Below are 25,561 nucleotides of genomic sequence, written 5' to 3' on the forward strand. Positions count from 1 at the left end.
ATAAAAATAAAATAATAAAATAACATAAAATAAAAGGTTATATAACCATGGCTCAACACACCTGGCTACACCTAGCATTCCCCCTTAATGAAAAGCCTTGCGAATGGAGCTGGGATCACCAGATCAACACTAGATTTAGCCTGTGGTGGTCAGGGTTCAGATCTCTTCCCAAGCACAGCTAGAGTAGGTCTGGTTTTGGAGCAGCTCTAACATGTAAAAGACAGTACCTACAGATCCATCACAAAGTCTGTCAGGAAGATGTTTGCACCTGAAAATCGGGAAATATACAGGTCAAGGGACTGAGCTAACCTTCTTTTCACAAAGGGCCATGCGCACAGAGCTTTTCCTCCAGGCTCAGACAGACATATTTGTTTCAGAAAAGGGCAGAAAAAGGCTCCTAGTGACACACATCCCAGAAGAAACAATTAAATCGCCAACTGGGAGAATCAAGAAAACATTAAACGACTTGTTCCAACTTCATATAAATGCAATTAATTCATTTATTGTTCTTGTTTAAGACGGTTGTAGATAGGGGACAGATGGCGAGAAATGGCTCTAACTGCACCATATCCTGGAGGAGGCTAGCTAATTGAAATCCCCTCACAGCTTCAGACTGAGCTCAGAATCTGGGATCAAAAGGCATGCCTAGATAATCAGAGAAACCAATCACATTAAGGACAGAAGGCTTTACACAAAGACTGCTGTATCTGTTGCTTTTGCCTAGCCCATGTGCCAGGTCTCTCTACAAATCAGAAAGATGGCAGACGGTCTGCTGACCAACAAGATGAGTGTGGTGGACCCAGTGGCCTTCCTCTCACTCTGACAAGGACAGAACCAAACACCTTCCTCACCCCACTGACTGGCTGGAAACCCGCCCAAGTGGAGGCAGTGTGACAGCTGACCGGCTGGTGGAGGCAGCATGGTGTTTGGTGATGAGGAAGGAAGGGTGTTGTGGTAGACAGACGGTAAATTTAATTGCTCAGCGGGGGGCAACAGCCTTCTGCCCTTTAATGCTGCTCCCAAATAAACGGAGTATAAATCAGAAACAATTAATTGCTGCACCCCCCTACCTCCACCCCCTTAAGACCTATACACAAACACAAGCATACAAATACCAGCCAGATGATGACTTCATCCCATCTGTCCAGCCCGAGTCTCACTCCCCCACCCTCGCCCCTGCTACGATTTTTATATTTATTTAAATTTATGGAGCAGATGCACTGACTGTTCTGCCTCTCTATCTCTCTCTTTTTTAGTTTTCCTTTATCCCCCCTCCACCTCTAACAACAACAGCAATTTCTAATTGGTAATTAAACGACAGCCATAAACGGCCACGTATGGAGGTCTTGAAGGTTTGTAGGAAAGGCAGGATAATGGATCGCTTGGCTCTCGGCCTAATTATGAGGAGGAGATGTCTTATTTTTTCACACACAAAAAAAGAAAACGTTTACTCCTCTGATTCAATGGCTGGTCCCTCTGCTTCGAAGGCAGTCCAGAACATACTGTAGATACCAACCCACTGTGCAGGTGACATTTATAGTGGACTGTGACCCAAACAATTTACTTTTACCAAAGCATCACTGCTTTAATCATCCAAAATAGAAACAGATTTGGATTTCATCTTTTTGATGGGCATAATGCAATACGAGATACTGAACAGCTTTTCTCCATAGTGCATAGACAGATGTACTGGGAGTTAGCTTGTGAAAACAACTGAAGAATATGACCTTAACATTAGCCCCAACTTTCCACACATACTTAGATGTTATGAAAGACCTTGAATAGCACTTTAATCTAGTGCCGTTTTGAGTAGGAGTATTCTTTCAATCTCATTTAACACAGCAATTTTGATTACTACTTGGCAGTAATATTACATTTTCCTACTGCTGAGACGCAGGGAAAAAAGGCATTTACAATGTCTTTGCAGGTTTAGTTTGAAATCATACTTATTTGCTCTCACCTGCAAATTGTTTTCTTGAATGAGAAAGCAACCATATACAATACATCCTCAAATCGCAAACTGTGTTGTCAAAACTAATCTGAAAGCATTTTTTTTATTTGGCAATTGGTAATCATTTCACTGTATAGGTATTTTTTAACAGCTGCCAGTTTTAACCAATCCTAGATGTAAGACTTAAAACCAAGGAGACGGTTTTAGTTGTGTTGCAATGTAAGTGAAATATCTTACGTGTTGTACTATTGTACTACTGTACAGAAAAAATAAATTATGTCAAAACCCCTCAGATGAGAAAAGGACAAATAAAAAAGAGTGTATGAAGAGGCGGGTAAATTAAATAAAAACTGAAAAGTAAATTTCTCAACACTGTCAAATAGGAAACCTGTCGCTGTACCTTTATATGACAGTTCAACCTCAGTGGGCTGAGCTGCTGACATCCTCCAGCCCACTAGGTGGCGATGAATATATCTGTGGGGCTGCTACAGATGGGTACACAGCAGAAGGCACACTGATCAATGGTGTTCTATGCAGTGCATGGTTGTCAAAGCAAGGGAACCACACGTATCAAATAGTGACAAAAGCCATTCAATTACTGGATACATGTACTTTTTCATATAGCTAGCTAGCTTCAAACTCACCAGTTCTCTTGTTACAATGTTGAATTGTCAGCATAGTTCTGGATATATTTATACAGAAGCAGTGAACTTGTTTTGAATTTTGCAGACCTGTTGGTGTTCATTCACTCTGTAATTCAATATATTTAATCATTCATTTTATTCTTGAATGTACTTCAGAAATGATTCATAAAATGTTCATTTTAATTACAGTTATTACTAGATAATACTTCAATCTTTATTTTAGAGTTCCATTCATAAAAATGCACAAGCAAGTGACAATTAATCTGTTTTCAATAAATGAATAATGGTACAAGAGCCATAATTATGCATTAAGCAAGAATTTGTGGGCAATTATATTTTGAATTTCAAGATGAAGTTTTCCATAATGGATAAACTTTTATCTTGTGCTTTAAAGTACCAAGACAAAGACCTAGTCAGCAGTTGTCCTTTAATAATAATAGGATCTTTTCATTTTGTCTTACATGTTTGATGATTCATTAATTTGTTCTGTTCAGTATGTGCATAGAAGTAAAATGTATTTTCTCCTCTTTCACACACCAGTTAATCTGTACTTAGGGCATTCAAACTTTTGCAACCCAGATACTACAGAAACATCATTTTCACCACTTCATTTCTTGAAGGTATCACCATTCAATTCACCATGTGCCGCCAACTTGCACTTCAAACTAGCAATTCCCTGATCACTGGACACTTCAGTGGTGTCATTACATACTTACAAAGTTGTGTTGTAGTTGTAGATGGTGGTCTGACTAACTTTTGTCTTGATGATTGCCACAATCCCATACAGCACCAGAACACCACATATCAATACCCCTGCTATTTTTCATGGACAGGGTGGCAAGCCATTATACACTTAATTACTGTGACTTAAGTAATCAATTAGCAGTAACCCTTAATCTTTCAATAATCTTTGCACTGGGGAATATCTTCAAAGCTGAAAGTTTTGGGGTCTTCTATTGAATTGTTTCAGAGTCCAAGTGTTCTCATCAGCAACCAAACAAGATGCAAACTTCTCTTAAGTGCTAAAGAGCTCCAGCTTTCATCTGATTGCAGAAACTGTTGGGCAAATCGAGTGCTTCCATGGGCTATACCAAACTCTTCTGTTAATTCAGTGATCAAATGTGTTCATACTTCCAGAAGGAACTTCAGGACTGGTCAGGTACTGTATGATGGTCACCTGACCTGTTCTGAGATCATCTCGGTTGCAGTAGCTATTCCTATCATCTAGAAAATAGTAATTACAGTATATTCTTATAATTTCAATTACATTAGAAAGAAATGGAAACAGTTCATGCGATGGTACAATATGTACACTCCATACGAACCATCTTCTATAACATAATTAAACTGCTTCCACGTTACTCACCTAGTCAACATATCAGCACTGATGAAATATTACATTTCAAATCTTTAATAAAAAAAGAGATTAAGGAACTGAATCTGTAGCTTGTCCTTGGCGTGAGAGTAGCTGAAGGCAGATAAGTTGCAAGATTGAGTTATCCTTTCATTTTCTCTCTCTCAGACTGACTGTCACTTTATTGATTAATTTGGTGGAGTGTCACTTAATTTAAAGAAAATATCAAACAAACCTGCATAATAATACATAGACACTGGGATTAAGTGGCAGGAACTGGCGGCAGAATCAATCTTTCTGTCAGCTCAAAGCTAACTAGGCGAGGTAGCCTTACAACCATTAACACACAGCCGGATGCAGACAGACCACTGTTTCAAGATTGACAGGCACAGGAAAGCCCCAGTTTGACTCTTTGAAAATGCTTAGATGTACAAAAAACAATGCAGCCAAAAAAAGGCTCAAAACGTGTTCTTAAATGGCATTCAGAAAATGCATCACAATGTGCTACCTACTCCAATGTACCAACATTGACATAGTACATTTGAATAAATTTGAGCACTAACACTAACCCTTCGCCTAAACCAAAATAACAGTGCATATATGCTTGGATGTACCTTATAAGGTACAAAGAATCTCTTCTCTGAGGCTCCTGAGTGGCTCAAACAATAAAAACCTCAACTACGACTTTATCAGTTTAGCCTTAAGGTCAAGACAGCACTGGTCTGAAACTGGGTTATGTCATTAATAGAGTGCCAGTGGGAGTCCCAAGGCAGCCATGCACAATTAGCTGAATTAGCCAGGGCTTTGTTAGTTTACTGCACAGCATTGACCCCAGTGGCTTGCTGGCCACCTCGAACTTTGCACCATTGTCAATGAGAGCTGCATCTGTCCTTCACCTGATGTCCATGCAGTAACCCATCTGTTTTGTGCTACTGGGGGGCGGGGGGGCGATGTGGAGTGATGATCCTGACATGGCATGTTTGTGAGTCTGTATACATGTCCATGTCTTTCCCAGATATCAAGGTCACAGGTCTAATTAACAATTGGTCATTCTAAAATCAATGTGCACAAATGGAAAAACACAGGGATCCTTCATTTATGGAAAAAAAAAATGTAATTACAACAGTAAGTACATAAAACCAATATCACTACATTGCATGGAGTGTTTGCCTGAAAGTGGATTTTTAAAAAGCCTTACCAGAAGGACTTGCTGATCTATGCACTGTGCTGTTCCATAAGTAGCTGATTTGTATTTTTACCCTCACATCACACTCAAGTGTCCCCAAGCTCTTCTCAAAAGGGCTTCAGTCACATTGCTATAGCATGCCAGGGTGCGGACCACCTCTGGGGTTCAGAAAGGCAGACCTGCAGAGTCGACCCACACTGTGAAACAGTCTCATGTGTTGCAGGAAGAGGCACTTTGCTCAGTCATCAATCAGACTAGCCTGTACTGATGCACTGTGTTCTCCACAGCTTAATTTTAGTTTACAGAAAGCTGCCTCAGTTCATTAAAACATAATTGCTAATTTTTTTTACCAGTCTCTGCTTTTCAGAAATGGGACTACCAAAAGTTAAGAAATTGAAATCTCAGAACAACTAGCCTTACTGTAGTAAAGTAACAGACTTTGGATTGTAACTTCCAGGCACTTCAGACATTTCTACTTCAAAGGCAGGTTTCAGTTTTTCAGCTGATGAGAAGCACAAGTGTTTATTGTGGTACAGTCTCTGGTTGGGTTAAATACTGGAGGCTCTGAGGAGAAGAAGGAGCCGTGAAAAAGGGAGAGATAAAGTAATGCTTTGCATTCTGAGGCACACAAGGATTAGCAGGACATAACACAGGGTGGATTAGTTAATGGGAATTCAATAATGGGAGAGGGGAGATGTGTAAAACTCTGGGCCGATTGAAACAGGACCGTAACACCAATCAAAATCAGTGGCTTTTATTTTATCTGAAAACACTTCAACGTGAGGGCTGAGTAATGGTCGCTCCTTGAAATGGTGTGGTCATTTCACTTCACTTTTTCTGTAGCTTTAACAGCTCAAGTTAACACCCCCAAGCAACACTCAAAGGAAAGCTTTAAAACTCAAACTTCAGAAACAATATTAGCAACATACTGAATGAAGGTTAACTGCCATGGGGCCACTGACAGGACATATAAATGCCTATGGATTAGGAAAGGTTTTTCCAATTCACAACTGCTTAACCAGATCACGGTTCTGAAGATTGGCAGCTCAAATCCCAGGTGAGACACTGCTGTTCCACCCTTGAGCAAGGTACAGTACTTCACCTAAACTGCTGAAGTAAAACTACCCAGTATTATACAGTAGATGTAATGTAAGTTGCTCTGGATAAAAGTGCCAGAAAAAAAAAATGCAGGAGGATTTTCCAAATGAAAAGATTTCTAATTAACGACTAGTTTCCAATGGAATAGTGGGCTTGTGCGTGAAGAGAACATTTATTGTACTTATGGTTTTGTGAGAATCCCAACCCAAATCCAAGGGTCACAACCATCACTCCCATGTCTAGGACCAGCACTGTGCATTTCAGAGAAAGCTGTCGTTGTGTGCTTACATATACATCTGAGCCCTACAAAGCTTCAGCAAATATCAGCCACTATTGTCATTGGAGACAAACATTAAATCAAAGGCTGGTTTGTTTTTTTAGTGTGAAAGAACTAGATTCTAGAATGGATGTACTATAACTCATTTTCCTTTTGTCACTGTACATACTGTACTGTATATTTGCTCTCCTGTGGCCCTGTACTGGAAAAAGATGGTCAGAAAATGGATGGATATATTGTATACTGTATATCTGTGCCATGATGTTCACTACATAATCTCACAGGCAGTTTCAGACTGTTTTGTGAATGCAGCTCTTAACTGTGTGGAATCTTGGCACTGCTGCTGTAGTCGATGCATGAAGTAAAAACAACACATGTGCCACTGGCCAGGAGTGTTGGGGGAGCAAATTTGTAGGAGGCCCGGGAGGCACTTGTCCAGATCCAACAGTGACAGAAGGAAGCCAGCTATCCTGGATAAAGAAAATATCCCTCTACCTCTGGATAGGTCTTCTGATACAGACCACTGCACTGTGCCTGGCAATAACTGCTACATTCTCTAGATCAGATGACAGAAATAAGAATGAGAATACAATCTGTGTCTAAACCATAAGTCGATGGCAGTTTCTAGGTGACTGAAGTAGACCAACAGAACCTGTGACCAGATGCACGCTTACTCTACATTCTTTTTTTTTTTGCTGCTCTTATAGAATAGTTCCATTTGTGTCTCATATCTGGTGTTGGAAAAGTGGTGTTTTAAAATACTGCAGACTATGACCAACCACCCACGCTAAAAGGATTTCAAAAGAGGAAACTTTCAGCAACTTTCATACTGCACAAGTGATGCATTTTGTCCTGATCGATACGCTCTAAGGTTTAAATTCTGTCTCCTGAATGCTGTTCTCTCAAGATAAACAACACTTTCCAGTTTCAGCACTCTAAAGCTGCGTGCCACTGAAAAAACATGTTGTTACCTGCGATATGTAGGAAGGACAGAGCACAGAGCAGGGGATGAGTCTTTGGATTCATAACTGACAGGTTGTGGGTTCGAGTCACTGCTGCAGGTACTGATAGTGTTCTTTGAGTGAGGTACTGTACCCTGGTTGCTCCAGTCCACCCAGCTATAGAACTATAGAACCAATGTGCCATACAGATAGAGGAGGCTCAATCACTTAATTTACTTACTGCTACAGAAACATGGATGTGCTCTGGCCTGATAAGTACAGTACATGTGTTCTGCTGTGGACTGTGCCATATTTTGTTAAGGCAAAGGTCAAGGCTCAGACAAAGATATGCTTTTTACTGATAGTGCAACTCACAGGCAGTCTTAATTGTGCCTTTGCAAATGTGATGTTTTGGTAAATTTAAGTTGTCATCTCAAAGTTGCTTCAGCAGAAATAGAGAGACTGAAAAGCCTGACAGATTACAGAAAAGGCTGACAGAAGGCATTCAGTATAATAAGCATGAGAAACACTATGAAAAGCCAACAAAGTAAAGCAACTGGCTAATGATATCAATAGGAGAAGAGAGAGTAAAAGAACACAAGTAGTCAGTTTGTTTTTTAATTACTGTGAGGTGGTGTTCTCAAACTGTGTGTCCAACACCCTGCCCCCCAGTAATTTGCACTTTAAAGGTATCAGAAAGGATCCAGTGTAGTTCAGGCGCCTACATGCAGCATGCCGAGTTCCAGACATTATACAGCCAAGCTTCAAGATAAGCACGTCCCAGACATAGCACAAGCTAACAGGATGACACATACTGTATGCTGGTGCTTTCATCAGATAACCCTCTGTTGTATGATGCTTTTCCATTCCAACTGGATGAGCTGCCCAAACATTTAAGAGATATAGCACTGCTCTTCCAGGGTCTTCCAAATCTAAAGCACCCTAACGTAGGGAGTTTTACAATCAGAAATCACAGGCTACATCAGCTATGTCTTGTTAATCTTCATCTCCTTACTGAAGATTCTCTCCATTCTACTAACCCCAGTACACAATGACCATGGTTCCCTGTAATTAGCATATATCTGCAGATGACCACATAATCAGGCTGTGGCTTCGCTGCTCTGACAGCTTTGCCATCTGAAAGCAAAGGATACAGTGCCCCCTAGTGTGATGCAGTGGACACAGCTAGATAGGCATTGCAGCCATTATGAATGAGACGATGCTTAAAACATAAAAGGCTCATTTTATTTAGTTAAAAAGCAATCCTAAATTAATGTTATAGAATGCTCGATTATGTTCGGAAAGGTTAAGGGATTCAGGGAACTGAAAATGGAGTACTATTTAAAAAAGCCTCAATTGTCATGAGACGCTGTATAAACAACTGTTGAAAGGGGTCCCTGAAGCATGAATACAATTATAATACAAAATAAAATAATAATAAAAACGAGTTTATGCATCCTATAAATGCATCTTAAACCTATTTTATTATATCTTGTTTTAAGATAATACAAAGCGTTTGGTTGAGGTTATTGCTAATAAAGGAGGTTCCATTAGTTACTAAATCTAAGGGATTACATACTTTTTCCATCAATAACCTTGATTGTTTAAACCATTTGTTCAATAAAGATATGACAATGTAAAATGCTGTGTGTGTTGTTTGTTAAATAAGACTGTCTTTATCACGATGTATCGATTAAGATCAGATCACATTTTAGGAGCCATTCATGCAGAAATCCAGATAATTCCAAAGGGTTCACAAACTTTTTCTCACAACTGTACAGAATATAATATAGATATAATTGGTGTTTTGCACTGAAACCTAACTTTTGTATGATGAATGGATGAAAAAATTAGTATAACTGGGTTGTTGTATTTATGCATCTATAGAAATAATACATATCAACTTCTGAAAAAATATTAACAACAGTAAGACTTACTTCTTGATAGTTTACAGTATGTGATGTTTTCTTAGTTTATATAAGAGCTACTGCTAGCCATCCTCTAGTATCTTAATTTTTATCTTTGTTTTTCATTACCATTTAATATTTTCCAATATTATCATTTACATAATATACAAAAAATGTTATATAACAAGAAATATACACAAAATAGATCCCCCTTCACCACTTCATGCAGAGTTTACATACACAATAATACATAATCAATACATATGAAAAAATGTAAATATGTATTCATATTTACATTTATGTATTCTTTTATATGTAGATTTCTTGGAATGAGAATATCCTTTATTACTGAATGACAATGACAACTGTAAACCTCACCAGAAAAAGCATACATCTGTGGCAGATATTAATGCGACATATGAAATTTCACACAAAGACTGAAAAATCTTTATATATTCAATTTAAATGAGAGATAATCCGTTTTTACAATGGCACATTGCTTGAGGAAAGGTTAATTTGGAGTGCTTGCAAATGCTCCTACACCATTACTGTCAGACTGCTTCTTCTTTTCTGGAATTTGTTCTGATTGAGTGTGGGACCTGATGTGCTGTAAAAATTCTACAATTGTAAAAATTAAGTTCATTCTGCACAAGTCTGTATACTCTACACAGTATATTTTTATGCTGAAATTAAGATTCAAAAGCAAACATCAGCCATGAAGTGTGATTTGTGTAAAGTTTACAGAAAAAAAACAGAACTATGGAGGAAATTATAGGAAATCCTACAGGATTATGGTATCCTAAAAATAAAAGAAATCAAAGCCCCAAAAGATAATCTATTGAAGGTATAAAGTAATCATTAAGTCAGGGGTTTTAGTGGGCCTCTTACATGTTTTAATGGGCCTTGATGACACACAGACGAACCTGACTGCACAAAAATAACTGATACTTCAAGCTTAGACACAAAGACACCTGAAATCCAGGTCATATCTCAAGACGGCCAGCTGTGTAATCCTCAGCACTGCAGGAGAAAGCTCTCACAGCTGGGGCCTGACTTGTTCTGCAGGGAGACACCTCCTCGTAGAACACCTCAGCTCACCTTGCAAAGAGTTCTCGGCTTAATTAGAAAGTTTGACTGCAAAGACGGAGGGAATAGTGTAGGCTAATATCTCACTGATGCCCCTAACAGTACGACTGCAATGCGTCAAAGAGAATTTACAACAGGTAATATTGAAATTCTAGCGTAAAACCGCACTGTTCATTTAAAAACACACTATAATTATTATTTATGCAATTGTTGGTAGCTGTCAAATTGAAGTCAATCTGTTCTCAGTAGTGAAGCTTATTCAACAGAGATCAATAATTTTATATTATCTGTTATTGTTGTCTCTCTTCATTTTTATTTACTAGACAATGGGCTTTTCGAGATGAATAGAATCTCAAAGTTTCTTTCAAATATTTATATTACAACAGGGCATAAATAATATGCTGGGCACGTTAACATTTTATATTGTCATGTCTTTCTAAATCTCTATTTATCCAGCATCCTGCTGTTTGAATTGACTTGACATCTTCCCAAGGGAGTGTATGTTCAGAAGGCTACAGAAGAGGTGTGTAATTCATGGTTGTGATTATGAAAGAATCTAAAATATATATGCTCCTCTATGAATGTTGCAATGTCTTACTTTATATAACCCAGGGTGCAAATTATGCCTTCATCAGAACAAGATCTGAATTCAAACAAACCTCCCTAATCACAAATGGGATACATGACACCATCTTTCTGATCAACAGAGGCCTCTTGTTTCTGATCATAATCTTCAACCACAAGCTTCAACCACATGACTGGGTAGCCTGATCCATTCTCCCACAAGCTTCTGAGTAAAGGTCCCTATTCTCAGTTTCAAATATAATTCCCAGTAGCGCCCATTGTTGATTGTGAAGGCTCAATTAATACCACTGACTACTGGGCTTGTAATTGCCAACTGATTGATTGGTATGTTCTGGTTTAATGCATGCCTCTGTTAACACATTGTTTTCTTAAATATGGGGTTTGTCAAGCTGATGAAAATTAGATGGAGTCTTTATGTCTGTATGCTTGACTCACTCTCAGTCAAGATTTTCTCCTGCCCTAAATTCACAAATCCATTCACAGATCTTGCAGTAAGATCAAATCATGGAGACAGCAGCAGACAAACGGTCAATCTGTCCTTTTGTTCTGGACAAGCTGAGAGCTTAGACTAGCCTGACAGATTGATCCTGATGAGTAGTAAGTTAGATCAGATCGACACATTCCCAACATCGTTGATTTTCATTTCCAGTGCTTGTTCTCTCACCCCATTTGGTTCTCCAGGCTGTGTCTGTTTGTTCAGTAAATCATTTTTACACTGATGCTCCTTGACAATCACCAAAATGCAGCTCGCACTCAGAGATGGAAAGAATAAACATCCAGGGCTTTCAGAATTTACATATATCTACATCTATACCATCTAAATTAATTATTAAAGACCTCAGAGATAGAAGGGGGGCATTATGGTGTTAACAATTAATAAAGTCTAAATAAACATGCAGAAATATGGCAGGAGGAATACCACAAGATTTTCAAATGGACACAAGCACTTTAGCTCCCTGCTGAATACTGTTGGAGGGCAAAAAGGGAAAGCAGCCCCCCACCAACAGCATGGAAAATTTCTATGTGAAGCTTTTAATCCAGGCAGCAGCATCTGCCTCACAAAAAATAACATGAAGAGGATATGTGTGTCTTCAGAGTGACTTCCAAATCACAGAGACAGCTGTTTAAGAGATTTAAGTCATTAAACTGTGAATCAAGATATGTTAGGAACATCACATACTGTATAGCTGATGGAATATTGAAACAAGCCTGAAAATGGACCACATAATGCTTTAGGTTATCATGGTATTGACGTTATGATCACATATTTGGTACCCAGACTACAGACAGAGGTTAAGATGTCTCAGAGAAACCCCTATTTGTTTTGTTCAAGAAGAATTCTGCAAAATGGGGAAGTGACAAATTTTTCCAGACAGTCATGCTCAATGCATAGAGTATGCTGAATATCTCTGATCATCCAGTTAGTACTACGGTAACCACATACAGTAACACACACTAAGTGTGATACACAGGTACAAACTAAATGCATCATTCAAATGACTGAATATAATTTGATTATATTCATTCAATGCATGGGTTACAATATGGATTACAATCAGACAGCTAATAGTCTAGACTAGAAGGTCTTTATCTATCAGTTTGTCATATGATATCCTATTCTACCAATATTGCCAAAAAATGGTCATAGCAGAATTATGGAATCCAAAATCTCTCCAATAAGCGGATCTTCCATCCCATTCCAGTGTGTGACACCACTAATAGAAATATTTAACATTTCCTCCTCGAGAGTGTTCATCTCCTGTCTTTTTCCAAAAAACAGAAGCACTTCTATAGCAGAGACACATTACAGAAGTAAGAGATAATGTCAGAAAATAAAGACAAGCTGTACAACGATGTCTAAAACAGTTATCCTATCACTAACACAGCCAAACCCTCTGATACTGTATTACATTCTTGCCTTCGGGAGCTTCCTAATCTCTGATGTGTTTTATCGGCTAAAGTTAACTGACAAAAATATTCCTGCTAAATCATTATATACAATATATATAGAGAATATATTACAGAGATGACAGAAGCCTGTAAATGCATTATTGATTAAAAAGTGCACAGTAATGACCTTGGACAATGCAGTGATTTTTAGACTAATAGAGTGTATTAATGAAAATAGAACAGCTGAACTGGGAAACAGCCTGTGACACCAAAGCTTATCCAAAAGCATGGCATAAGCTTAATACCATCCAGATTCTTTTAGTTAGCACGGCTCCCTCAGCCCTCGGCAGTACAGCAGCCTGAACCTCTGGAAAGGGCTGTGGTGCCTCGCTGAGTTAATATATGTTCATCTTGAAAGTGGACAGGTTCAGGGAATCTACAGTCCACTGTGCAGCTTCGGGGTTCATAGCTGTAAGTCGAGACAGCTTCGGGGTTCACAGCTGCAAGTCGACACAAGAAACTGGAATTGGCTGGGGGATAGGAAAAAGAATCGATCAAGCCTGTCATTTTTCACATGCCACTGTAGAACATGCTCCTACAGCAGGCTGACCACTTCCCTGCTGACATCACTGGTTCCTTGCAAGTGCCTTCGAAGTCACAGGAGTCATGGTCTCACCAGGGAGCCAAAAGAGCCCAGGCTGCCTTATTCCCACTCTGCTACTGGCAGTGCTGAGCCAATGGTGCACCAACACATGGTCAGCTTAATGCCATAACCAGGGTCTGAACCTACAAACCCTAGATCACAAATCTCAGCCCGCCCCCCTTAGCGAGAGCCATTACCAGTTCTCCCTTATATGGGCTCAGCTCTGGTATTTAACTGGCTTTATCACCTTCAGGGGTTAATAATTGAAATCACCTGAAAATGATCATTTCATGCATCCATATGAAGAACATGACCTAATCTCGTAGCCCTTGTGATTCGTGGTCGTGTTACTTGTGTATTTACAGGGTGAAATTAATATGAAAAACAGCACAAACTGATATTTTCAATGCTGATATTTGAATAGTATATGCCCCTAGGTTATAGGTGTAGTTTTAGCTCCACTCAGAAAGTAAAACACTCCTTGTCTCGGGGGGGAGGTGGCGAGAGGAGCTTCAACACTTTGTTTTTCAAAGCGTGAATCATTCCGCATTCTTTGTGATCCACGCTGTGATCCAGCACCAATGTGAAGAACGATTTGAATCATTCTGGTTAAATATCTGTTTATCTTCCAAGGGCTCCCTGCAGTTTATTTTTCCCACTAAAAAAAAACAACCAGAATTTCTTCTTTGAGTCTGAGTCCAGAAAATCCCATCAGAAGCTGACAAACTGAGCCTTAAGGGGTTTGGGGGTGGGGGCTGGTACAATTGCACTGATCTGAGGACTCCGATAATCTTTATCTATAAAGGATAACAAGTGCACCCACCAGCTACTGTCATTCCAGAACCTAGCATGCAGAATAGCAGGTAAAGACCCTTGGGTAAAATGGGGATGTTATTCATTCTATGCTCATTTAAAACTTCCTTTCTTTGGTTTTGCGGTTTTCATTCAGTTGCCTCTAGCTGCGTCACTTTTTAATCTAATTCTTAGAACAACTCATTTGCCGAGTGGTTTCTCCCAAGTACAAAGAAAGGGATTCTGGGGAGCGTGGAAGCACAGTAGCTCGGATTTCTACAGCAGTTGTACAAGGTGTGGCAGTAAGGGACTGTGTCTGCCAGCAGCTGCAGATCAGAGTTAAATACCTCCTATCCTTGTGTTACTTTCGCACAATCTGTAAATTGTATTGCAAATTGCAATTGTGTAATTTATTGTATCCTAATGTTAATCTAATCCCTATAAATTCCTGTCCTTCTACTCTTCCATCCCACTTAACGAGCTCGCAGACAAAGCATTTCATTGCAGACAACACCGTTGTATGCTGTACTATCCGTGCTTTAATGAATAAACCTTGATCGATTGATTGATTGAAGTCTGTAATTGTGTTGGTAGTTTTTCAATGACCTCTCTAGTGATAGAGACATGTGACTCTCTGCATGGCCCAGCCCAGCCTCCAACAGACCAGGTCCAATAGACCTTTTTCAGCAGATAGGGGGCTGTTGGTATTAAGTTTGACAAATGAAACAAAGGAAATACACTCAGGAGCTAGCCTTTTGTTGTATACAGACAACACAACACAGGAAAACCACCATTGTACCCCAAGCCTTGACATAAAACTATGGGCAGCAATGGAGCATTTTTTGATCTATTGGACTGCATAAATTAACCCAATGTGGAAACATTGATTTGTGCTATGATGTCTTTCAGTCATTAAGGTAATAGCATAATCACTTTATAGTGCTCATCACTTGAGGTTACTGTAATTTGGTATTCAGATACATATAATAACAGCTGAGTGTTTGTAAACCAAATTACCCCAGGAAAAGCATTTTCATTATATCAGTTTCCAGACGTAGCATTGATTTTATTCCTCTTAACTTGACACAAAAAACCTTTCAGACTGTCTCACACCTAATCTCCCTGTTGTGATCCTTAAATGGCAGCCCATCTTAAATAGCTCCATTGACTGTTTCCATTAGGTACTGTCTTCACCAGCACACAGGCTCCATGTCTCCTTGTAATGGAATTCTGTGTGTAGAGCATTTTGCTGCTGTTGATATGCTGTATATCTCTGTTGTGGTCACTATAGTTTGAGTTCCCTTTCAAAATAAGTTTGGTAACTTTTTTAAACACTTCTTATCATAGCTAGCAGACATCAGCCTTCATATGTACACTTAAATAAAAGCATCACTTGCTCTGTCAGTGGTGTTCAAGTTTATGCTGAGCTTGGTAGTGACGGCTGATCTGTGATGGCCTGTGGTTTCAGCCATATTTGCTTAAATTCAGCCAATCTGGAGCATGCATACAGCACAGTTAGGTTCAGCTAGTTTGCAAAATGTTGCAGAGAGCCTGGTGAGATAAAACATGTTTCTGACATCAAAAACAATTGTGAGTTCCAGCTGGAGGGCACTGGTGTACACTTCACACAGTGACACGTATTGGTACAATTTTTCAGGGCAGCATCAAAAACCTTTGATTATTTTAGGAATTATTTGATTATTTTCTGCTGTTTCTTTTAAGGAGCAGCTGGAATCAAAAGCAAAATGACATCTATCCATCTATCCATCCATATTTAAATGCTTCTTTCAATTCAGGGTCAAGGGAGAGCCGGAGCCTATCCCAGCAAGCAACGGGTGCAAGGCAGGGTACACAGTCCTTTGCAGAAACAAACAGAGACACAAACTCACACCAGGAGCAATATGGGACTGTGAAACCCACGCAAACACAGGGAGAACATACAAACTCCACACAGATAGTACCTAGATAACCCTAACCACTGCACCACTGTGTAGCTAGCAACATACCCATTTTATCAGAATATAGGTCTATTTGGACAGGTTATTGTTCATACCATGTAGTGTTAACACTCCTTGACACTGACTTCATTCTTCATTCTTAGACAACAATGGTACTTATCACACTAAGGAAACAGATTTGTGAATTTCCAATTGAATCTCAAAAACATTACATAAAGCGAGGCAGGATAGGAATGACTTTTCTTACCTTCATTTCCTGAGCTTTCGAGGGGAAAACCGGCACACGACAGGCAAGCAGCGGACACCAAAATCGGGCCTTGGTCTTCCCATCATCCTCTGCACAGAACCAGCCTGGCATGTTTTCTTCCCCTGGAGAGAAGCAGTGAGATTGAAATTTCCTGCCCTGTACACTTCTCAGCCATGTTCAGTAGTACTGGCATTCGAATCCAGCTGTGAATCAATCAGTTTACTTTGCTGCTGTATTTGTAGTGATGTTTATTCCTTGTTTTCAGCTTGAAAATATTATCTTATGGACCACCTCACCACATGTGATAGAATATATCCACCCTCAAGGGCATGCTGTGGAAAACCACACACTATACAGTATATATAATTCTTTTTTCATGTATAATCCTTTTTGGTCCAAACATGAATAAATATACTGTAGGTGTCATTCTCAATATCATAACTCCTCCTCAGTACGTTAAAGACAAGTTCATTTGTAATACAAATTGCTGTCCTACTCCTTGCACAAAGTTACAAAGTCCTTGTGTTAGTTGGTACAAAGGATTGACTGTCAGGAAATTTGGAAATCAGCATCACAGGCTAGAAGCTATTGGGCGCATCTCATGTCAACCACCTCCATAAGAATAAAACACTTTGTGGGTGGCAACTCTAAACAACTTTAGCATCATCTTAAAGGTGAACATGCAGGGTCATATTTCTATCAATCAATCAATCAAAGTTAATTTATAAAATGCACAACAATACAGCGTGCAGCAGTCGTTGTTGGCATTGAAATGTCTTTTCTACGAGCTCACTGGGGGGGTTAGAAATCACAAAATTAAGGTTACAAAATAAGATTACATATTATATATATTTAACACCCTGGTACAAGCAAATTCCTAGGGGATTTGAGTAGATGGGGGAGGAACTGAAATTATGGGGATATACAGGAAAATGCTGAAGCAGTCTGGCCCAGGAAACTAGAATCTCAGAACAGCAGGGCTCAGCCAAGTATGAAAGACATCCAGCCAGCAGGCCACAGAAATTAACCTAAATGTAACTGTTAGCAGCTTTTCAATTTTGCCCCATGAAGCAACAAAAACAGAGGATTCATTTGCAACACAAATACAGTTAGTTCCTTCAGCTCTGCAATTACTATACATGACCCACTATAAGGCACTTTTCTGCTCAGATACCTTGTTTAAAGATAACATCCAGTGTTGTGCCTACATTAATGTCCAGTAGAATGAAAACATTACTGTTGAATCTTTTGCACAAAAAAAAAACTAAAAGAGCCTTTTCATTTAGAATAAGTAAGCTTTTTTTGTCAAGATACAGGTGCCGTTCACTTCCACTGAGGTTTTGCTGTGAGTGAGGGAATTGAAGGTGGGAGAAAGACTGATGGGTGATTAATCTGCTGCCCATCTCTAATATTCCAGATAGTTTTTATTTAATGCGCAGAGAACACTGATGAAGAATGTCATGTTAGAGATGGTACCGTACCTTTGTCAAAAAGCACTTAATGATAACATGCACTTTAAATGCATTGAACAGTCTAAAGAAAAACACTTTTCTCTCACTTTAATGCATCACTGATAAAGTATATCCAGGGCTTGCAAATCAAAGACAATCTGCATTCCCAATAACCTCACACCTCAAAATATAATTGAATGTCTGCATTCCTTCATTTTTCTAAAGCTTTCAAACTCCAATTTAGATATCAGGTTTATCCCACTTGTTTTACTGCTAGTCTGCCACTGCTGTTTGGCACTTACATACTGCACTTATCAGAGATAAAACACAAGGTGAATAATGGTAAGCTCAAGTATACCACTAATTCAGAAATACTTTAGCTCTTTTCAAACATCACAGTTTTGCCAGACATTCTGTGTCATCGCAAAGATGAATTTAGAGCAGCTTTCATTAGGGAAGTAAAAGCCTGCGCAAGTTGTTACTTTTTGGTATAATTGTTTTCTTGTACTTCCACATGGCAAGGAATACTGTTGGGGGCACTGGTAATGCCTTTAAAGTCCATGGTTTCCACTGTGAGCAGACAAATGGATTGATGTTTGATTCTTTGGTGTTTGATTCTTCAGAGGGGATGTTGAAATGCAGTCAAGTCCTAATGAGGAGTAAGGATCCAGATTTACGGATCTCCATTACTGTCCAGTGATGCCGTAGAGCAGCAATGGTCAACTGAGGTTTCCCACGATGCTCTAGTTTTGGTTTAATTTGCCGTCTCACAGCACTAGGGCCCCAGGTTCGATTCCAGGTGCTGTCTGTGTGGAGTTGGGCCCTGGTGTGTCAGTGTCCTGCAATCGACTGGTTTCCCACCCAGGGTGAATCCTGCCTTGTGCCTCTTGCTTGCCAGGATGGGCACTGGCAGCCCCGCGATCCTGGACTGGATGAAGTGGTCAGAAAACAGATGGACGGAAGAATTCATAGCGCCAGTTTTATTCAGTAGCTTAGCTACCTGTGCCTGGCAGAAAACACTTCGGATAACAAACCAGTTTACGTTGGTGCAACAATGACATAATGGTGCACTGCCTCAGGAAAAATTAGATACTTTTATTTCTCGTGCACTGCAATTGTCACTATCAGCAGTAATTTTGGTTCATGCTGAACAAATACCTATAACTATTTTCAAGCTAACACTTCTTCATTTAATGTATTGTACTGTATATTAATATTGTCAGGGTTTTTTATGTTTTTTAATAAACTGCCTTAAAACTGCAAAACCCATTCATTATTAACACTTATGAATTATTCTTTTCATTCTGTGAATTAAATACTCTACATAGTGTGTTTGGCTATATATAATGCTCTATAAGTAAAATACATTTAAAACATTCCCATACCTATTTCATTTCTTATTATGAGACCTCAGCAGCAATATACATAATTTTCCCATCCTAAAGCTCTTATATTGTTAGGCAGCATACTGAGACTGGAATAATACACTGAAACTCTTCACAAAAACAAGAAAACTAATATATATATATCTATCAAGTGGTTTCTTGGGTTCAGCTTGGTATGGGCCTGACAGCACTTAGGTTTTTTTTTTGTTAGTTTTCTTAAAAACAAAAACCCTGCAGACAAGTCTGATGAAGCGTTCACAATTTTTTTGTTGTTATTAGTGCAGAAACATAAAAAAAGACTCATATGCTGATAAGGCTCTCTGAACCTCTTGCCTTTGCAAAACTGCTGACACCCTCTAAGCCTGCAGCCCTTAATTATGGGAGACGTGCTCAGCTAGGACTCACGAGCAGTGTAAGGGATTCGATTACAGCGTCACCATCGAACTGCTCAACAGCCGCAGGCTCGTCTGGTATTCTTTTCACCCCATTGCTCATTTCCCAAATTCCGCTTAATTATTTGATTAGTTAGAGCAATTTAATTAAGGTTTTTTTTTTACAGGTTTCAGGCCTGTTGTGGTTGCAGTCCCGTTACACGGCTTCTCTGTCTGAATTCAGGGTACATTCGAATCGCCTGGTGAACGTGGCCCAAGAAATATCTGCCCGGTTTAGGAAATGCCGACCCAACCCGCTTCCAAAGCGTTTGGCTCCAGCGCAAAATTGGATCCTTTCCACTCTCGCACATTAGTCAATTTTAAATCCGCAAATTATGTTTGAGAGATAACCGGTCGTTTTATTTCTTTTTCACAAGCCGATTTTGTCTTCAGCGGTATTTCTGATAATGGGTGGCATTCCATGATAGCATCGTTTCAGAAAAGTACTTCACATCTAAACAAGTCCCTTATTGTGCTCTCATAATAAGTGAAGTCGCTTATTAAGTCACTTATTAAGTTCCTTTTAAGCACTCATGTTTCCAGAGGGTAGCCTGAGTTTGTCAGATCTCAGAACCTGAGCAAGGCTGGGCCTGGACAGTACTTGCGTCACAGGATTCAAAGAATAAAAACAGGGTGTGCCTGTAAGTGGTTTAGGTGAACCAGTAAGCGATGCTCTTCCTTCTAGATTAGAATTCCCAATATAATGACCAGGTTACTAAAGGTGCCATTGCACTTATTTTGAAAAAGACAGGGGTATTTACATCAATGTCCTAGCTAAATTCGACTTTGGCTTTGTATTATCTGGCCTTCCTAAAGTTGCACCTTAGTTTAGGTGAAAAATATCTTACTTCCTCTGCTGATCTACACTGTAGTGGGACAGCTGGCGCACAATCACTCCCACTCATCACCCCTGCAGATGTTGCAATTCTGTAGCAGATTAAGTTGGTCTCCTCCTGCAGCAGAATGCGTTGAGATCTTTTGGATGATATTTTGGAATATTATTATAGTCTATTAAGACCTCAATACATGGGAATCTCTTCCAACGTAGTCTAGTAGAGACCACTAGAACTTGCAATTACTGTACACTTTATAGTGTGGAATGCTGTCAAAGTGGAAACACCAGTAACTGGTAGGTCTATTGAGGTCCACCATAAAGGGTTTGGTTTTGGTGGTTTGTGCTTTGAAAACGCACTGGTCTAACTCATATGGGAGAGTCTTCTTTATACAGTAGCTTTGCTGTCATGTATCATCCAGGTGGGGCTAGAGAGGAGGCCCCATTGCCTGTAAAGTGCTTTGAGTGAATTGCCCAGAAAAGCACTATATAACTGTAAGGAATTAATATTAGTGGTATTATTATGCCAATATAAAAGGGAATTTTGCTAGAAGCCATGTCAGATGAGAAGGAAAGCTCTCTTTTGGCCTGAGACAAAGGTGTTCTGTAGGTTTTCTAAAAGACCCTTTGCTTTAATGTGAACGTCCTGCACAGCAACTAATACTTTTGTCTCACCTACTGTATATCTTCTTGCCTTAACTCATACCTCCAAGGACAACTTTGCTCACGGTGCACATTTGCAAAAGTGCAGACAGGAGCGTGCACCACTGAGAATGAGACCTGAGCAGGAACACTGAGCACCGAGCAAGGACACAATAATGTGGTACAGCTTATGTGAAAAAAGCTTCCACAAGATGCCTTAGTTATTAAGCAAGGCTGACCGCTCCACTTTCCAATCTGCATGTAAATGTTTGTCAAAGTGCAGCAGAGGATCCTGGCTAAGTCGTCCTTGTAGAACTAAGCCTGATGACATCCTCCTTCACGCTATGATAGGCTGCCCTAAATTCTTGTTTGATTACACAGATCCCAAACAGAAAATACATATTGTCATCTTTACTTACGAGGCCAAAATATCTTACTAAGTAATGCAAAGTAGGTAATCCAGGTTTTATCTTTTGAAACAGCAGCTAGTACATGAAATATTTTTAATAGTGATTAAATTAATTTAATATCACCCAGCAACTCACAACTGGCAACCCACAGCTCTTAACGTCCCAGTATAGTGATGGAAACACTATACTGTACAAAGGCGCCGACCTTCAAATGAGATGCAAAACTGAGGTCCTCTCTCTCTGTGGTCATTTAAAATCCCAGTGTGTTTCTTGAAAAAAGTAAGGGTGTTACCCTGGTGTCCAGGCCAAATTTCCCTCTGGTTTTTACCAGTCATGACTTCCTAACAATCCTCATCTATGATTTGGCTTCATCACTCTGCTCTCATCGCCACTGAGAGCTGATGTGTGGTGAGCGTTCTGGCGCACTATGGCTGCCGTCGCATCATCCAGGTGGGGCTGCACACTGGTGGTGGTGGAGGGGAGTCAAAACTGTAAGCTGTGAAGCATCCAGAAAAGTGACATGTAAGTGTAAGTTAAATTATTATTTTTGTTGCTATTATTATTAATAATAAGAATATCTTTATTTTTTTAAGACGTTTCCCAAATCCCTTTTAAATGTTACATTGTTTCACTTTTCTCAAGTTCAGTTTTCTCCCCATTACATATAAATATTTGAAATGAGAATGAAGGCAACTCTTTCTTACTTTTTACTATCTTAGCTTTTATTTAAAACAATTCACAACAGAGAACTTCTTTATAGAATGCTAAATCGTATTAGTCTGTTAGGACTTTGCTGTGCTCAACAGTAAAGCTTCAATGGACAAAACAGCTGATAATGTGTGTCTGAATTTATGTTTTATAAACACCACACAACAGCATATGGCACAACTAAAAAGACATCAAGTCCTCATTTTATTTCTCTGTTCTCTCTTACCGTCTTTTGTATTCCTGAACATGTTTATAATGTCACACTGTTCTGGCTTATTTCCTCTGATAGCAATCTGTATGATTCTTAAGTGCAATCTCTGCTACAACCACATTTTCATTTCAGAACTCAGCCACAGAATGATGTTCCTTTGGGCATGACTTGAGCACTGAATGTAGAACAAAAGTACTAATGTATCTCTGTATGCATTTATTTCTTTAAACTACAGTGCATAGATAACTGAATTAATTTATCCAGGTTACTTAAATCTGTCCTGTGCCTCTGAGGTGTGTAATTATAAAACAGAGACTTTGTTTATACACAACATTAGGCAGCATTGTCTAACCTTCCATACAGGTAGAGGAAATATCGGATACAATTCTTTTGCAATGAAATACTAGCTTGACATTTATTTTGAGAGACACTTTTTTGGGATGGCGCCACATTTGGAAGACAGTAAAAAAAAAAGAGATGTTAGACACATCCAATCATCCAAGTCAGGCCCCTCTCCTTAACACATGCTATCAGCCATGGATAGATTTGCACACAAACTGTTTGGTGTTTGTTGTTGTCTCAACTATACAATCTCTGTGTCACAGCTCATGCTGCTCTCTATGCTATCGATTTAGTAAATTATGTAGGGTTAATACACCTCACCCAACTAAGCGGAAGGATACAAAACCACAAACTAAAAATCAATCCACCATATTTCTCTATACTGATCCAGGCCCCAAGGGGTGTGATCTAAAGACACAATGGGAGATTTTACCTTCAATACTGCAAATGCTGTCTTAGTTAATTGAAACTGAAACAATGAAGAGGATTAGGAACCTATCTGGGAATACCCTGCTGAGATCAATTGTGAGGTTGAGTGCATGTGGTACACCTGCCAGACTCCTGCATGCTTTATTCAAACCACCTCTATCTCCAAAGAGATGGACCTGGTATTTGAAGTTGTCTCTGATCTGTAGGAGATCAGGGTGTAATAACAAGCGAGCAGGACCAATAGCTTTGATTAACTGCCACAAATTCAGGTCCTTCTGTTCCACAAAGCTGTATTGACACAAATGTTTCTTAACACATTCCTGCATAGCGCACACATGCTGCAGTATGCCATAACAAAAAACATCACATACAGTATATTGTATGAAAAGCAGAAGATTGGATTTTCTTTTATTCATTTGTGTTGTTATTGAGTCACGAATTGTGTCACGTAATCAACAGGATTATTCTTGCCCATTATTACTATTCTCACCTACAGTATTATCAGCAGTTTAGTCCTGATTAAAGGTGACTTCAAACACAACGTCTGTTCCAGGCTGGAGCTAATAGAATTAAAACAGCAGGCAGAAACCTGGCTGGTGTAATTCCGAATACCCCCTGATGGACTTGTGTAGCCCATCTTTGTAGGTGTCCCTAGAGATGTATTTTAAGACATTGTCTTTCAAATTCTCTTAATGGATTCCATGTGCCACTAGACCTATAGGTTGCTGTGTATTCAGGAGTACAAGGTGTGCAGGCTATAAAATAGCAATTTAAGGGCCAATTGCACCACAGTGGATTAAAGAAAGAATCAGTGCACACTTCAGTATTGTTTAATTACAAGTCTTGTTTTTATATTGATTGTTTCACAATGTCAATTGAGAAAGCCATTTTAATTAGTCTGTGCCTGTCCTGTTGTGTCAAAGGGTTGACAGACTGGCTTAGACTGCATTAATCAGCGCCATAAGATTAAAACCGAAAGCAACGAAGCTGTAATCGCCACTTTGATTGATTTTAATACCCCCTCAAAACTAGTAGGCATTCAGAAATGATATATTACCTTCTATAGAGGGCAGCATTTGGAACAAAATCATAAAGGTAGACATAGTCGCTGACATGAAACTGAAATTGTAGACATGGATAACGATTACTTTCCTACTCAGTTTGTCAGACCACCTACTAGAGGGAATGTCAATATTGATTTAGTCTTACGAAACCATCCACACTGAGTGTGGAAAACAGAGGTGAGGGAAACATTAGGGGAACTGTGATCATACAATGGCATGCTTTCAAGTGCATTTTGAATCTGTAAGTCTGAAACAAAGTTTTGGATGTTTAGAAAAGCAGTCTATGAAGGAATGAGACAGCTTGAAAGAAGTAAAATAGGTTAGATATAGAACCGGTAGAAAATGGACAGCAGAGCTTTCGAAATATTCTGCTTGAAGAGAAGAGATTCATTCCATGAAGAAGGAAAAGTCTACAAAGCCAAGGCCCAGATGCTTCAAGAAATCGATTACAAAAAGATCTAAGGAGAAATAAAGGGCTTTATAAAATGATTAAAGCTGAGCGGGGTTTAGTTAAAGAACAGAATATCAAAAGGACTGGGAGACAAACAGAAAAAATATTGCAATGTATCAAAAATATTTAAATACAATTCAAGGCTGGGTATATACCTGGTGGTTTAGATTTAATGTTAAGTGTGCAGACTGCTTAATACTGTTTAGAATAAACACACAACAAATATAAAATAGGGAACACAGAGTGTCACAAAGCTACCTGCAAAAAACTCTTTCATGTTCTAATTTACTGTATGTCAACACATCATTTATTGTACAACTTCTAGACAATATGGAGAAGCAATAAAAAGGAAAACAGGATGCGAGACTAATTAAAAACAGACAAACACACAATTCGAAGGTTGCCGGTTCGTATCCCCCGACCGGCAGAGGAATCCTACCCCGCTGGGCCCCTGAGCAAGGCCCTTCACCCCAGCTGCTCCAGGGGCGCCGTATAAATGGCTGACCCTGCGCTCTGACCCCCAGCTGCTTTCCCTGTCTGTGTGTCTCATGGAGAGCAAGCTGGGGTCTGTGAAAAAACACATCAAGATCACGTCCGTGCGTGTCGGTTTGTGTAGAAACCGAAGACAGGCTGTTCTTGAACTAAG

At 39.4% G+C, this 25,561-nt stretch overlaps 1 protein-coding gene across 3 annotated transcripts in view; it reads right to left on the reverse strand.

Moving 5' to 3' along the window:
- Positions 1–25,561, reverse strand: part of LOC102696094 (rho guanine nucleotide exchange factor 10-like protein) — a 139,643-nt gene that overhangs the window by 33,454 nt on the left and 80,628 nt on the right. For all 3 annotated transcript variants that reach the window (XM_015337206.2, XM_069183649.1, XM_069183648.1), the window contains one exon: positions 16,560–16,681. In XM_015337206.2, the coding sequence (XP_015192692.2) occupies positions 16,560–16,681 (122 nt within the window). The remainder of the gene's footprint in view (positions 1–16,559; positions 16,682–25,561) is intronic.

The sequence above is a fragment of the Lepisosteus oculatus genome, chromosome 25 (assembly GCF_040954835.1).
Source record: "Lepisosteus oculatus isolate fLepOcu1 chromosome 25, fLepOcu1.hap2, whole genome shotgun sequence".
Classification (NCBI taxonomy): Eukaryota; Metazoa; Chordata; class Actinopteri; order Semionotiformes; family Lepisosteidae; genus Lepisosteus; species Lepisosteus oculatus.